Genomic DNA, 15,387 nt, shown 5'->3' with positions numbered 1-15,387 from the left:
GCGAAATGCTTGTGCTTCTAGTTCCGACAATGCAGTAATAACCAACAAGTAATCTAACGAACAATTCCAAAACTAATTTCTTATACACAGTGTAAGGGGATAAAGAATATGTACATAAAGATATGAATGAGTGATGGTGCAGAGCAGCATAGGCAAGATACAGTAGATGGTCTCGAGTACAGTATATACATATGAGATGAGTTTGTAAACAGAGTGGCATAGTTAAAGTGGCTAGTGATACATGTATTACATAAGGATGCAGTAGGTGATATAGAGTACAGTATATACGTATACATATGAGATGAATAATGTAGGGTATGTAAACATTATATTAGGTAGCATTGTTTAAAGTGGCTAGTGATATATTTTACATCATTTCCCATCAATTCCCATTATTAAAGTGGCTGGAGTTGAGTCAGTGTGTTGGCAGCAGCCACTCAATGTTAGTGGTTGCTGTTTAACAGTCTGATGGCCTTGAGATAGAAGCTGTTTTTCAGTCTCTCGGTCCCAGCTTTGATGCACCTGTACTGACCTCGCCTTCTGGATGATAGCGGGGTGAACAGGCAGTGGCTCGGGTGGGTGTTGTCCTTGATGATCTTTATGGCCTTCCTGTAACATCGGGTGGTGTAGGTGTTCTGGAGGGCAGGTAGTTTGCCCCCGGTGATGCGTTGTGCAGACCTCACTACCCTCTGGAGAGCCTTACGGTTGTGGGCGGAGCAGTTGCCGTACCAGGCGGTGATACAGCCCGCCAGGATGCTCTCGATTGTGCATCTGTAGATGTTTGTGAGTGCTTTTGGTGACAAGCCGAATTTCTTCAGCCTCCTGAGGTTGAAGAGGCGCTGCTGCGCCTTCTTCACGATGCTGTCTGTGTGAGTGGACCAATTCAGTTTGTCTGTGATGTGTATGCCGAGGAACTTAAAACTTACTACCCTCTCCACTACTGTTCCATCGATGTGGATAGGGGGTGTTCCCTCTGCTGTTTCCTGAAGTCCACAATCATCTCCTTAGTTTTGTTGACGTTGAGTGTGAGGTTATTGTCCTGACACCACACTCCGAGGGCCCTCACCTCCTCCCTGTAGGCCGTCTCGTCGTTGTTGGTAATCAAGCCTACCACTGTTGTGTCGTCCGCAAACTTGATGATTGAGTTGGAGGCGTGCGTGGCCACGCAGTCGTGGGTGAACAGGGAGTACAGGAGAGGGCTCAGAACGCACCCTTGTGGGGCCCCAGTGTTGAGGATCAGCGGGGTGGAGATGTTGTTGCCTACCCTCACCACCTGGGGGTGGCCCGTCAGGAAGTCCAGTACCCAGTTGCACAGGGCGTGGTCGAGACCCAGGGTCTCGAGCTTGATGACGAGCTTAGGAGGGTACTATGGTGTTAAATGCCGAGCTGTAGTCGATGTATTTAATATGCTAACTTTTACTCAGGTGACTAATTATAATGCTTGTTAGAATAACCATCATCTCCTTACCTCTCCGATCATGCCGTTCCAACTGCCTCTGACCAGCTTGCCGTGCTTCCCGTTGGTGACCAGGTAGAGGTCGTATGAGAATTTGGTGGTGCGGGACAGCTTCTTCAGGATGTCTATGCAGAAACCCTTACAGCACAGTTTGGTGTAGGGCTCAGTATGACCTACAATACTGGGGAGACAGAGGACAATATAGTACACTAGAATAGCAAAGATTTCCAAATCCTTCAACATTGACCTGGGTTAACACTATAGGAGCTAACCCAGCAAACCAAAATTGATTCTGTGAAAGTTACCAGAACATTCATTAGGTCACGGCAAATGTTCTCATAAGACAAAAACTGTTCAGTCGTGCTGATGATTCAAGAATGTTTGTATAAAACATTTGCCTGATGTTGCAAGAACATTCCTAGAACGCATTTAATCTCTTCTTTAAAGGTTCTCAGAATTATTTAGGTTGTGGGAACAATCTGGTGAGAACATTGTGGGGCCATAAGAAAATATATGTTCCCAAAACACAAGATCTGTCCAGTTGTGCAGATAATTCTGTTGTTTTTTTAAATACAAAGTATGCTCAGTTGTGATAACATGCATACAATGTTTAAGTTGATTTGCACTGCACATTCCTATAATGTTGTAAGAATGTTGACAGAACACCTGGTCTAAGTTCTTTAAAGGTTCCCAGAACATTTAATGAAGTTATGGGAGTTGTCTGGGATGTTGCAAGAATATTCTTGTGATATTCACACAGGATGCAAAAAACATTCCCACAGTGTTGCACAATTTCCAAATAAGTCAGTTTTTATGACGTTCATAGCATATTTGTTTTAGGTTTAACATAATATTCCATTGAGGTTCACACAATATACATTTGACCTTGTCTGAAGGAAATGTTCAAGAAATGTTAAAAAATGTTATATTTAAGTTTTACCTAATATTACCACAACATTCTCAGCACGGGAATATGTAGCACCTTAAAGCATGATAAAGCAGATTGGAATACATCCCCATTATGTTTCTCTTCTGATTTAATGACAATTTGCATTTGAAGGTGATCTAGAGACACATGGCATTTTAATTTCTTTCAAATGACATTTGAACACTTACACATTATTTAATTCAGTCGCACACGACTCCAACACCATCATTAAGTTTGCATATGACACGACTGTGGTCGTGTGACGATGAGACAGACACAGGGAGGAAGTCAGAGACCTGACAATGTGGTGCTAGCACTACAACTTCTCCCTCAACGTCAGCAAGACAAAAGAGCTGATCATGAACTACAGGAAACAGAGAGCCGAGCACACCCCCATTCACATCGACGGGCTGTAGTGGACTGGGTCGAGAGCTTCAAGTTCCTCGGGTGTCCACATCACTAAGAACCTATCATGGTCCAAACACACCAACACAGTTGTGAAGAAGGCACGACAACGCCTCTTCCCCCGCAGGAGGCTGAAAAGATTTGGCATGGGCCCTCAGATCCTCAAAAAGTTATACAGCTGCACCATTGAGAGCATTTGACTGCCTGATCACCGCTTGGTATAGCAACTGGCATCCGCAAGGCGCTACAGAGTATAGTGCGTATGGCCCAGTACATCACTGGGGCCGAGCTCCCTGCCATCCAGGACTTCTATACCAGGCGGTGTCGAGAATAGGAGAGGAACAGAGTGGGGGACACCAGTGTCGAAGACTCTCGCCAGCCACCCAAGTCATAGACGGAGATGCCCAACTCGGAAGTAAGCATTTCACAGTAAAGTCTACACCTGTTGTATTCAGTGCATGTGACAAGTACAATTTGAATTTGATCATAGGACATTTCCTATGTTGACAATCATCTGCATATGTGGGTTCTGAATCTGCAATGTTTGGTTCTCAAGCCAGGTCGTGTGGTAGAACAGATACTCCGTCCGTCCTCGGAGCTCTAGGACATTTCCTATGTTGACCATCATCTGCATATGTGGGTTCTGAATCTGCAATGTTTGGTTCTCAAGCCAGGTGTTATCCTCTGCAACACCAGGGAAGCTCTCTTGCATTTTCCTTTTTCAGCATATAGCCACGGCAGTGTGGTCAGTCAGGATTCCAGTTCAGCTGGCGTCTGAGACATGATTACTGATGATATGACGACATAAACTGTATCTTGGAAAGTCGACACATTCTTGTTATCAGATTCAGATGGAATTGTTGTGCAATTTAAATGTTTAAATATGAAACTATTTGTGAAAAGATTAAATGTAATTTTAGCTTCTTAATGAGAGAACGGTTTGTCACACCACTCTGCTCACTCAGAGGCCCCGCCCAAGTGAACAGACATGGGTTGTAAAACTATGAAACACGCCCTTCTTTCACCACTATATAAGCCCTGTTACAAAAATGTAATTTCCTGTTCCAAGGATGTGAGGACTTGCGGTCCCTACGTTGAAAGGACAAAGACCACCTACAGAACTAAGCCAACCTCAGCAAGAACCTAACGAAATTAGCATTGAATTTCAATGTGAAGGTGACGACCTACATGCCGGAAGGATGAATTTTGACTATACCAGCCAGGATATAGCATGAGCTTAAAGTATGGCAACTTGTTATGAACTTTGAACTCTTATTTACTAAAGAAGTGATACCTACTAGCCGTTGCGTTAGTGCAGCAACTTTAGACATGGGCTAGGAGAGGACGGACGGAGTATCTGTTCTACCACACGACAACGGTACTACCAAGTAACCGTTCTACCACCAGACATTCTTCAAAGGACAACCCGGCCTTCCGTCTATGGCCAACCGATCGAAGCGCAGCTCAGAGTAAATATTTGTGGCATTTTCCTTTTCCAAATTGGCGGTTATTTAGAATGCATAATATTCTGTATTTACGATAGCATAGCTGCCTACGGCCCGATAGAGACACAAAGTATTTTTTGTTCCTCAGTCTTCCCGCTCTTTCATTCAAAACCCAACCCCCTTTCTTTGTGTAACCAGCCGTCAAATCTGTTCCGTTTCGCTAGGGACGTTTTCCTTTATGTCATAATTTGTAATCAATGTATGATCCATTCTGTGTGATTATTTAGGTATTTAGTAAATAAATAATTAAACCAAATGTTGTATTGCTGATTCAACTTGTTAGCCAGGGTTCGTAAAGATAACCAAGAATTTACAACTTTCAGATGAGACTAAATAAGGTGAAGATTAAATATTGACTGTTACTGATGTAAAGGATTACTAGGTCTTTAAGAGCTTTATAAACATTCCTTCGTGGTGCCCCGACTTTCTAGTTAATTACATTTACCTGATTAGCTTAATTAACCGCAACCTAGCAAATATTCTGGGAAATTTCAACGAACCAATTTTGGTTAGCTGGGAAAACATTACTGGTACATTGTGTTATTACATTACCTGGAAATGTAATGAAAACTTTTGGGGAATGTCTTGTGGTGGTTGTTCACAACATTTTAGTCAATGTTAGGAGAACATTACAAGGATATTTAATTTAAAACATAAAATTGTATAAATATAAAAAAACATTAATTCAATTATTTTTGAATGTTATCAAACATAACTGGAACTTAAAGGGAATCTTCGCTAATGTTCTGGAAATGTTCCCAGTTTGCTTGGAAGTGAGTCATTTTGACTCAGTATGAATTTAAAATTTAAATACCTTATCATTTTTGAAGTTATCCCCCACTCCGTACTTGACCTTTAAGAGTCACATGCAGGTAAAAAGCGTTTGGAGACATTAGCTCTATTTCAAAATATAACTTTTTCCAAGAATAACCACTGTTCCAGGAGCTCCACACTTGAGCATGAGGCAACAGATATCCTACAGTGTCATGTACTTTATAAGGATCGGACCAAGGTGCAGCGTGGTATGCGTACATTCTTCTTTTATTAAAAGAATGAACACTGAACAAACTAACAAAACAACAAAACCAACTAAACGTGAAGCTAATACTGATAGTGCAGACAGGCAACTAAACATAGAATAAGAACCCACAAACACCAAAGGGGAAATGGCTACCTAAATATGATCCCCAATCAGAGACAACGATAAACAGCTGCCTCTGATTGGGAACCATATCAGGCCACCATAAACATACAAATACCGAGACCTACAAAACCCTAGACATACAAAAACCGTAGACAATACGAAAACCCCTAGACAATACAAAAACTAGAGTATCCACCCTAGTCACACCCTGACCTAACCAAAATATAAAGAAAACAGAGATATCTCATGTCAGGTCGTGACATACAGTAACATAAACAAATTAAAATTATATACTTTTTTTCTTTGAGATAATACTTTTTTCATTATCCAAGGCCTTCATTTATACAACCCAAATATTTTTTTCCCGATAGCATATATGAAATGTATGATCATATCTCCCTCAATATGATCAAGACAAAGGAGATGATTGTGGACTACAGGAAAAGGAGGACCAAGCACACCCCCATTCTCATCTGTAGTGGAGCAGGTTGAGAGCTTCAAGTTCCTTGATGTCCACATCACCAACAAACTATTATGGTCCAAACACACCAAGACAGTTGTGAAGAGGGCACAACAAATTCCCCCTCAGGAGACTGAACAGATTTGGCATGGGTCCTCAGATCCTCAAAAAGTTCAATAAGCTCAAAAGTTCTACAGCTGCACCATCGAGAGCATCCTGTGACTGGTTGCATCACTGCCGGGTACGGCAACTGCTCAGCCGCTGAACTCAAGGCACTACAGAGGCCAGCCACCCTAGTCATAGATTGTTCTCTCTGATACTGCACGGCAAGTGGTACCGGAGCACCAAGTCTAGGTCCTACCCCCAAGCCAAAAGACTCCTGAACAGCAAATCAAATGACTCCACAGACTATTTGCATTTTATGTTGTTGCTACTCTCTGTTAATTATCTATGCATAGTCACTTTAACTCTACCTACATCTACCACATTACCTCAATTACCTCAACTAACCTGTGCCCCAGCACATTGACTCTGTACTGGTACCCCCTGTATATAGCCTCGCTACTGTTATTTTACTGCTGCTCTTTAGTTATTTTTTATTTTTATTTTTTACTTGTCTATTTTTTACTTAAAATCTCTTAAGGATCCGCCCCTTTAAATTTTTTTGGGCCTAAAATGACGTATCCAAATCTAACTGCCTGACCTTGCCCTGAAGCAAGGATATGCATATTCTTAGTACCATTTCAAAGGAAACACTTTGAAGTTTGTGGAAATGTGAAAGGAATGTAGGAGAATATAACACAATAGATCTGGTAAAAGAAAAAACCAACCGTTCTTTTGTAAAAAAAAAAATTAACCATCATCTTTGACATGCAAGAGAAAGGCCATAATGTATTATTCCAGCCCAGGTGCAATTTAGATTTTAGTCACTAGATGGCAACAGTGTATGTGCACAGTTTTAGACTGATCCAATGAACCATGGCATTTCTGTTCAAATATATGTATCAAGACTGCCCAAATGTGCTTAATTTGTTTATTAATAAGTTTTCATGTTCACAATTGTGCACTTTCCTCAAACAATAGCATGGTATTCTTTCACTGTAAGAGCTACTGTAAATTGGACAGAGCAGTTAGATTAACAGGAATTTAAGCTTTCTGTCTGGGAAATGTTGTTGTTACTTACAACCTCATGCTAATCACATTAGCCAACGTTAGCTCAACTGTCCCGTGGACGGGACACCAATCCCGAGGAAGTTTTAACACTTATTCTTCTTAAAACTGCATTGTTGGTTAAGGGCTTGTAAGTAAGAATTTCATTGTAAGGTCTACAATTTGATATATATTGTACCGTTAGAATGTTGGAGTCAAAATGACTAGGTTTGGCTTGAAGGGGTTCTCTCCAGGCCAGGGTTTCTAGTGTTAAGGCCAATACAAAGGCAGTCCAATTATTTCCTAGATCTGAAAGGAACAACTATGCTTAAATCAAGAATGCAGACAACAAAAATATTGTTGTGAAATGTAATTAATCTGCTCACAGCTATCGGTTTTCTGTATATGAATATTGGTTTGTTTGTTACCATTGCAGCTTGTTATTGATTGAGACAGACAGGTGTGAGTTGATTAATATAAAGGTGGCCATTTGTCGATAATCCAGGGTTATTAATCAATGGAGAAATGTTATTGGCTGAGAGTTTTTGGGGATATTCACAAGTCTTCACCTGATTCATGTTCTTATTGAATAACGACTACGGAGCTCCTGTACATGGATTGGATGTGAATGGAAGAGATGAGTGACCAATGGCATGTCATAATGATTCGATAATACATGGGGATGCATTAGGAACTCAGCTAATGTGGCGATTTTCAATCAAGATAGTCGATACACCAATTCCACCCATCAGGTTACAAACAGTAATAACATTGTTGTAAAGACATCTATTCTCATTTCATAAAAGCCCATCGTTAACGTCATGCGCCTGGGTCAATAGATCAAGAGGCTTCAGTTTATATGGCAAACATCTCATTAGCATGATTTCCTAAAGGAGTTGTAGCAGGAAGAAACATACCAGAAGAAGGTGGAGGAGGGAGAGTGACAGACAGAAACAGAATGGTATAAAAAGACCTCCTTGATGTGTGCCCAGGAGCTGACGTCAGGAGTAGGGTTGCAGGGAGAACTGGAGGGACTGGGCGGCTCCACAGGCCTGCGCATTATGTCATGGCTGCGACAGATGGACGGACAGCTGGGGCTGACCAAAACAAATCTGACACAAATTAATCACAAACAAACAAAGGCAGGAGTGAAACACAAAGCTGGATTATTTGCTGCCTGGCTAATGGCGGGCTCGTCCATGGCAGATAACCAGCCTACATACTCAATCCTGTAGACCTTGCCCCATTACCAATGTCTTTGGGGCTTAAAGCAATACTTCCTCTTCAGGCATTGCTCTGTCTCTTTATTTCGATTTGACCTAAACATCAATGCAATACACACATCCTTATGCTAAACCATGGTAACGAAGTGTGCACCAGCATGGGGCCCACTACATGTGGAGCGGCTGGAATGACCCTGACAAAGTAGCTTTACCTGTATACACAACCACTGTAATGATCTACAGAGAGAGAGAGAGAGCGAGAGAATCCAGGGGAACTAAATGGACAGCACTAGCTGTGCATATCAAGTGGAGGAAGCTGACGCTGGTATAATCCATTCCTCTAAATTATCAACAGGATTACCAGGAACGTGATTAGGAAAATGTCCTCCAGTTTCACACTAACTGGATTATGGAAGCGTTGTTGGAATATGTGGGTGGAAAACATAGTGACGTCGTTTAACAGTGTGTTGGAGACTTGAACAGGGTTCAAATTAAACATTGACTCTTGGGGGTCCCCAGCGTCTCTTAGGGGCACACAATGTCTCTTGGAGGCGCACAACGTTGACATATTTGACTTTTTTCAAGGGACCACATTGATGTTGCAGCAGTTCGAGGATGTTAGAAACCTCTAATATAGAGCGAAGGAGAAAATAGACAGTTAGAAAGGGGAGGGGCTCATTCCATAGCTCACCGACAGGGAGGAGCGGTGTGGGGGACCAAGTGAACCATGATGAGATGCAGAGAGCACTAATGACACATCACCCTTAACCTCCCTCAGACCTTCAGACTAATGAAGTGTGCCCTCAGCCCTCAGACACAGGGAAGAGGAGGAGAGCGAGGGGCAATGAGACGCGCAGACAGCCGATGGAGGCGCAGAGCTGCAGCCGCAACAAAAAGAAACAACTGAAGTTTTTGGAGGAAACGAGCGGGTGGTGTGAGACATCACAGAGTAAACAGACAGGTCCCAACATCCCCTGTCTCACCAGCTGCCAGGGATCACTGCTGGAGGTTAAGTGGGCTTCTGATTGCATCCAAACAGGTTTGGGAATATAAGAGAATATGTGTGTGTTTGTGTGTCTGTTTGTGGTGTGGGGTGTGTGTTTGTGTGCTTGTGGTGTGTGTGTGCACATGTGTGTTCACATGTTTGTGTGTTTGCTACAAATGTGTGTGTGTTGTTGTCACCACAAAAACAACTTTTTGTGTAAATGGGTATCTGCTTGTTGTCTGAAGGAGATCCAAAGGCACAGTTGTTTTGGGTCCCTATATCCAGCAGGAATCCCTTGAAACATTCACCTTTGAAACAAACTTAATTGGACCACGGTGCTGTCCATTGTTCCTGCCAATGTGTGGCTCGGGGGGGCTCACCCACTGCTGAACCCCATCTCAGTTTTAATCAAATCAACTTATTATCACCTCGCTCTCATTAGGCAAAATGGTTATATGATGACATCATCGTCTAACGTCAACGCTACTGTTCACCTAGGGATCACCAGCAATGGCAAGAGGCTAATGCGCTGACGTGTGGTCACTGTAAGGGTCTGTAACAAGCTAGTGAAGTGAAAAACGTTACAAAGAGCTTTACAGAAGAATAGGACTTGTCTCTCTGGACAACCTGACACATAAGTTTTATCAGTCTGAACACAGTGGAGCAGAGTGAACAGAGTGACTGTTTGTTTTGTCTCTTCAAGGAGGAATAAGCGTGTCTCCATGCGAAGCCGCACAGATGGTCCGGTACGCAGGCTTCCTCGTCCTGAGGGATTGGAACAGAGGGCCCAGAAATACTCCCGCCTGACGGATGGCTCGTGGCGCTGGCACCCAGCTCGGACGAGTCGTATAGGTGTGAGTTATGGGCGATACGGGCCTCGGCGGGAGTCTTGGGGCATGGAAGCGGTTTCTGAGAGAGGCCGCTGATGGCCCTTAATAAATGAGAATGCCAGGTCCTCTAGCTCCCTGTTCTGCCGGCCAGGAAATATGACTGGCGGCCAGGATTTAAAAAACACCACAGCCCTGGGGTCCATTATTAGCATCAGCCCCCAGGGCTGGTCTTTAGGGGCATGGCTGTTGGTGTTTTACGATTATCAATCATTGGGCCTCTATCTCAACTCACTAACTGCATAATTTAGTTGCTTACTTGGTTTAGCCAATTTCTCCCATATGAAATTGGGATATTTCCTTGTTCAAAATGTTTCCTTGTTCAACATGGCAAACTGTGTTCTAAGTAAAAAAACAAACACACTACAACTATGCAGATTATAATAATGGGGTGTTTTGGTTAGTGCAAGCTAAAAAAGATCTGGTCTGCTTCCCAAACAGATTTTCACTGAATTGAGCTCATCCCCTCTTCTCATTAACAACCCTATTCAGTAATGGATAATGTTTCCTTTCCCATATCCATTCACTAATGAACATCACTATCAGTCTCTAGGTGTCCAGGATTGATGAGGCGGCCTAATCGGCCCATCTAATTGATATCCCAGCCAGCAGCACATATATTTCCCTTATTGGGTCACACTGTGATTACTGTGATGTCGCACTCTGGCTGTCTGCTTTAATGAAGATCTCACCCCATTGTATGATAAGGACTCATGGCTGGGCTAACGGTAGGGGAAGAGACTGTTCATCCTATTCACACCTAATGGCACTCTCCAAGTTACAGTCCAAACGAATCAACCACAGCATGTTCTACATGTTGGAGCTGTCATTAATATGGTGTCTGTGGTAGTTCTTAGCTCAGTTTACGTTTAACATGTCGTGGCAACCCGTCATTCAGGGAAGGTGGGGGAGAGCCCCACCTGATTTGAGCCCCACCTGTTCAGCTAAATAATGTGTTGCCTGTTTTGCATGTTATTTTGGGATTAATATGTGTCAATTATCAGTTTACAAACAATAAAAAATAAAAACAAATTGTTAATTTGTTAATTTGTTGAAACAACTGGGAACTGGGAACTCTGAAAAAAATGAGCTCTGACTGGGAAAATACGTTTTGAACGGTCATCCAACTCGGAACTCCGGCGTCTTTTTAGAGCTCTGAGCTGAAGATCATTGACTTCATGATTCGACCTTGTTTATTTCAGAGTTCCCAATTGTCTTGAAAGGACCATAAATCCAGAGAATGCCAGACTTTGATGACAAAGTTGGATTACAAACTTTGCCCACAAAGATTGCGGCTTCACCTTCCTTTTAAAGTGAGCACAGCACAAGAAGTTGAGTCCAAAATGTATTGTATGCTGCTGCATAAATGATGTAATATACCAGGGAGATATGTATACTGTAGCTAAGAAAGTAATACTAGTCTATGTTGTGAAGTAATCTGTTAGTAGCCCATGTGCCTCACCATAATAATTTGGTCCCTTCCCCACATAATTTAGCCTACTGTTCTGACTTGGTGATGCACATGTAGTCTATAGCCTGTTTTAGAGAAATATAATAATTTAATATTGTAAGAGCTTTCATTGTCTGTTGATATGCCCCCTTTATTTATCCTATGGTTCTGACTTGGTATACAGGGAGAATACTGTAAGAACGACCCATATTCTGAATTCTGTCACTGTACATTTCAAAAGTGGTGAACAAATAGTTATATTGACTATGTCCGTCCTAGATCGCTCATTATTCTCTTAATCGAAATTACGAATTGCCTCTTATCCACTTGTCATATGCCATAGTTTGTACATCTCAATTGACAGTAGAATCACATTTTTGTTTTAAGCAAGTCAGCCATATCAGCTATGCTTGTTTTAAAGGCAATAAATGAGGCAGAATTAACTGTTTTGCTGCCAGACAAAAAGTATTTCGCTGCCTTGCGAAAGTATTCGGCCCACTTGAACTTTGCGACCTTTTGCCACATTTCAGGCTTCAAACATAAAGATATAAAACTGCATTTTTTTGTGAAGAATCAACAACAAGTGGTACACAATCATGAAGTGGAACGACATTTATTGGATATTTCAAACTTTTTTAACAAATCAAAAACGGAAAAATTGGGCGTGCAAAATTATTCAGCCCCTTTACTTTCAGTGCAGCAAACTCTCTCCAGAAGTTCAGTGAGGATCTCTGAATGATCCAATGTTGACCTAAATGACTAATGATGATAAATACAATCCATCTGTGTGTAATCAAGTCTCCGTATGAATGCACCTGCACTGTGATAGTCTCAGAGGTCCGTTAAAAGCGCAGAGAGCATCATGAAGAACAAGGAACACACCAGGCAGGTCCAAGATATTGTTGTGAAGAAGTTTAAAGCCGGATTTGGATACAAAAAGATTTCCCAAGCTTTAAACTTCCCAAGCAGCACTGTGAAAGCGATAATATTGAAATGAAAGGAGTATCAGACCACTGCAAATCTACCAAGACCTGGCCGTCCCTCTAAACTTTCAGCTCATACAAGGAGAAGACTGATCAGAGATGCAGCCAAGAGGCCCATGATCACTCTGGATGAACTGCAGAGATCTACAGCTGAGGTGGGAGACTCTGTCCATTGGACAACAATCAGTCGTATATTGCACAAATCTGGCCTTTATGGAAGAGTGGCAAGAAGAAAGCCATTTCTTAAAGATATCTATAAAAATTGTCGTTTAAAGTTTGCCACAAGCCACCTGGGAGACACACCAAACATGTGGAAGAAGGTGCTCTGGTCAGATGAAACCAAAATTGAACTTTTTGGCAACAATGCAAAACGTTATGTTTGGCGTAAAAGCAACACAGCTCATCACCCTGACCACACCATCCCCACTGTCAAACATGGTGGTGGCAGCATCCTGGTTTGGGCCTGCTTTTCTTCAGCAGGGACAGGGAAGATGGTTAAAATTGATGGGAAGATGGATGGAGCCAAATACAGGACCATTCTGGAAGAAAACCTGATGGAGTCTGCAAAAGACCTGAGACTGGGACGGAGATTTGTCTTCCAACAAGACAATGATCCAAAACATAAAGCAAAATCTACAATGGAATGGTTCAAAAATAAACATATCCAGACCTGAATCCAATCGAGAATCTGTGGAAAGAACTGAAAACTGCTGTTCACAAATGCTCTCCATCCAACCTCACTGAGCTCGAGCTGTTTTGCAAGGAGGAATGGGAAAAAATTTCAGTTTCTCGATGTGCAAAACTGATAGAGACATACCCCAAGCGACTTACAGCTGTAATCGCAGCAAAAGGTGGCGCTACAAAGTATTAACTTCAGGGGGCTGAATAATTTTGCACGCCCAATTTTTCAGTTTTTGATTTGTTAAAAAAGTTTGAAATATCCAATAAATGTCGTTCCACTTCATGATTGTGTCCCACTTGTTGTTGATTCTTCACAAAAAAATACAGTTTTATATCTTTATGTTTGAATCCTGAAATATGGCAAAAGGTCGCAAAGTTCAAGTGGGCCGAATACTTTCGCAAGGCACTGTATATACTGTATTGAGACCCAATCACTGGACACTTTAATAAATGGATCACTAGTCACTTTAAATAATGCCACTAATAATGTTTACATATCTTACATTACTCATATCACATGTATATACTGTATTTTATTCCATCTACTGCTACTTGCCTTTGCCGCTCGGCCATCGCTCATCCATATACTTACATGTACATATTCTCATTCACCCCTTTAGATTTGTGTGTATTAGGTAGTTGTTGGGGAATTGTTAGATTACTTGTTAGATATTACTGCACTGTTGGAACTAGAAGCACAAGCATTTAGCTACACTCACATTAACATCTGCTAACCATGTGTATGTGACCAATAAAATTGGATTTGATTTGAACAGTTTGTGGGCACTGTTTGTCACGTTACAGTGCAATTAATGTATTATTTAGTGTTGTTTTGTGTTGTGTAGTGGCATTGCTGGCATGCATCTAAAAATGTTTTGGCCCACCAAGATATACATGCTAAAATCGCCTCTGACAACAGGTAATGGTGAAACAGGATAATGGATGTACATCACCATAGTAGTACGCTACACTTTTATGCTCTGTTTCATTCTTCTCATCAGAAAAAGTTTGTGGTCATTAATATCAGAGGAATACTGTTCCACTCACGTCTCTGTCTTGTTGGACTGGCGGCGGCAGGGCACAGTGTTGCTGACACAGGTCCCAGTCATGGGGTCGACAGCCTCCACTATGACAAAGGGACGTTCCTCCAGTGTGGCCACAGTCAAGTGTCTGTTATCTGATACGGGCTCCAGATAGGTGCCGTAGCGAGGCCACACTGGGTATCTCATCTGCAGGATCCCCATCTCATAGTTCCCCACCTGGAAGAGGAGAGAGAGAAGGGAAAATAACAGGCATGAGTCATACTTTAGCTTATCGGTATTCATACCTGCAATACAATCACATCTGAAACTACTCCTCAGAGATTTCCATGCAGCCGTGTGGGAAATGCCAGGATAGATTAAGTCGAGGAAATGTTATTTCCAGGTCTGCATTTTTTGTTATCAATTTTCCTGTGTGTTTTATTATAGAAAAAAAGGAAATACATTTTACTGTTGAATGCTAAGTGATGGATTCTCTCATTTCCACAAGGAAAACATACAGTCGATCAAATATATCTCAGGATGCAGAAAGACAAGATCTTTGCCCATTTTAAATAGACCTCAACAATCCTGAGGCACACACTGTGTAGTTGCACCACCTGTGACGTCTCCTTGCACTAAGTTAGAGAGGTTTGTCTTGTCTCACTCTGAACATCTGTACTTAAGCTGTGAGGATCAGCCGGTCACAGAGGACCAAACTCTTTATCTGTTCTTTCCTCCATTACCAAACACAGTTGTCCATCTCAGTGGTGAGGAAGTAGTTCAGTATGCTGAACAGCACTTCTCTGCTTCATTGCAGAGTAGTGATCACACACAGTAATTAAAGTGATCACGCACAGTGATTAAACTGTGGCTTTCACAGAGCCCAAAGCAGTAACACTTCTATTATTGTTCTCTATGGTTTTTTGTGTTGAGAATGAGGTTGTAAACTTTTACATAGTGATGATGATTTAACCGTTCTTAATGGCACACATATTGTGCTTTTAATCAGTGAAGTTCCATAATTAAGAGTTGTTTAAGGTTAAACAAAGAGTCGAATAAGTATTCTCTCCAGAATGTTTTTGTGTTAATTGTTTTTTATGCCTCCTAAT

At 41.8% G+C, this 15,387-nt stretch overlaps 1 protein-coding gene across 2 annotated transcripts in view; it reads right to left on the bottom strand.

Moving 5' to 3' along the window:
• Window positions 1-15,387, bottom strand: part of LOC135555393 (glutamate receptor ionotropic, NMDA 2C-like) — a 79,687-nt gene that overhangs the window by 13,247 nt on the left and 51,053 nt on the right. For both annotated transcript variants that reach the window (XM_064987775.1, XM_064987774.1), the window contains 2 exons: window positions 14,304-14,515; window positions 1,469-1,637 (listed from right to left, as the gene is read on the bottom strand). In XM_064987775.1, the coding sequence (XP_064843847.1) occupies window positions 1,469-1,637; window positions 14,304-14,515 (381 nt within the window). The remainder of the gene's footprint in view (window positions 1-1,468; window positions 1,638-14,303; window positions 14,516-15,387) is intronic.

This window comes from Oncorhynchus masou, chromosome 15 (genome assembly GCF_036934945.1).
Source record: "Oncorhynchus masou masou isolate Uvic2021 chromosome 15, UVic_Omas_1.1, whole genome shotgun sequence".
Lineage (NCBI taxonomy): Eukaryota > Metazoa > Chordata > Actinopteri > Salmoniformes > Salmonidae > Oncorhynchus > Oncorhynchus masou.
This window is presented reverse-complemented; position numbering and strand designations above follow the sequence as displayed.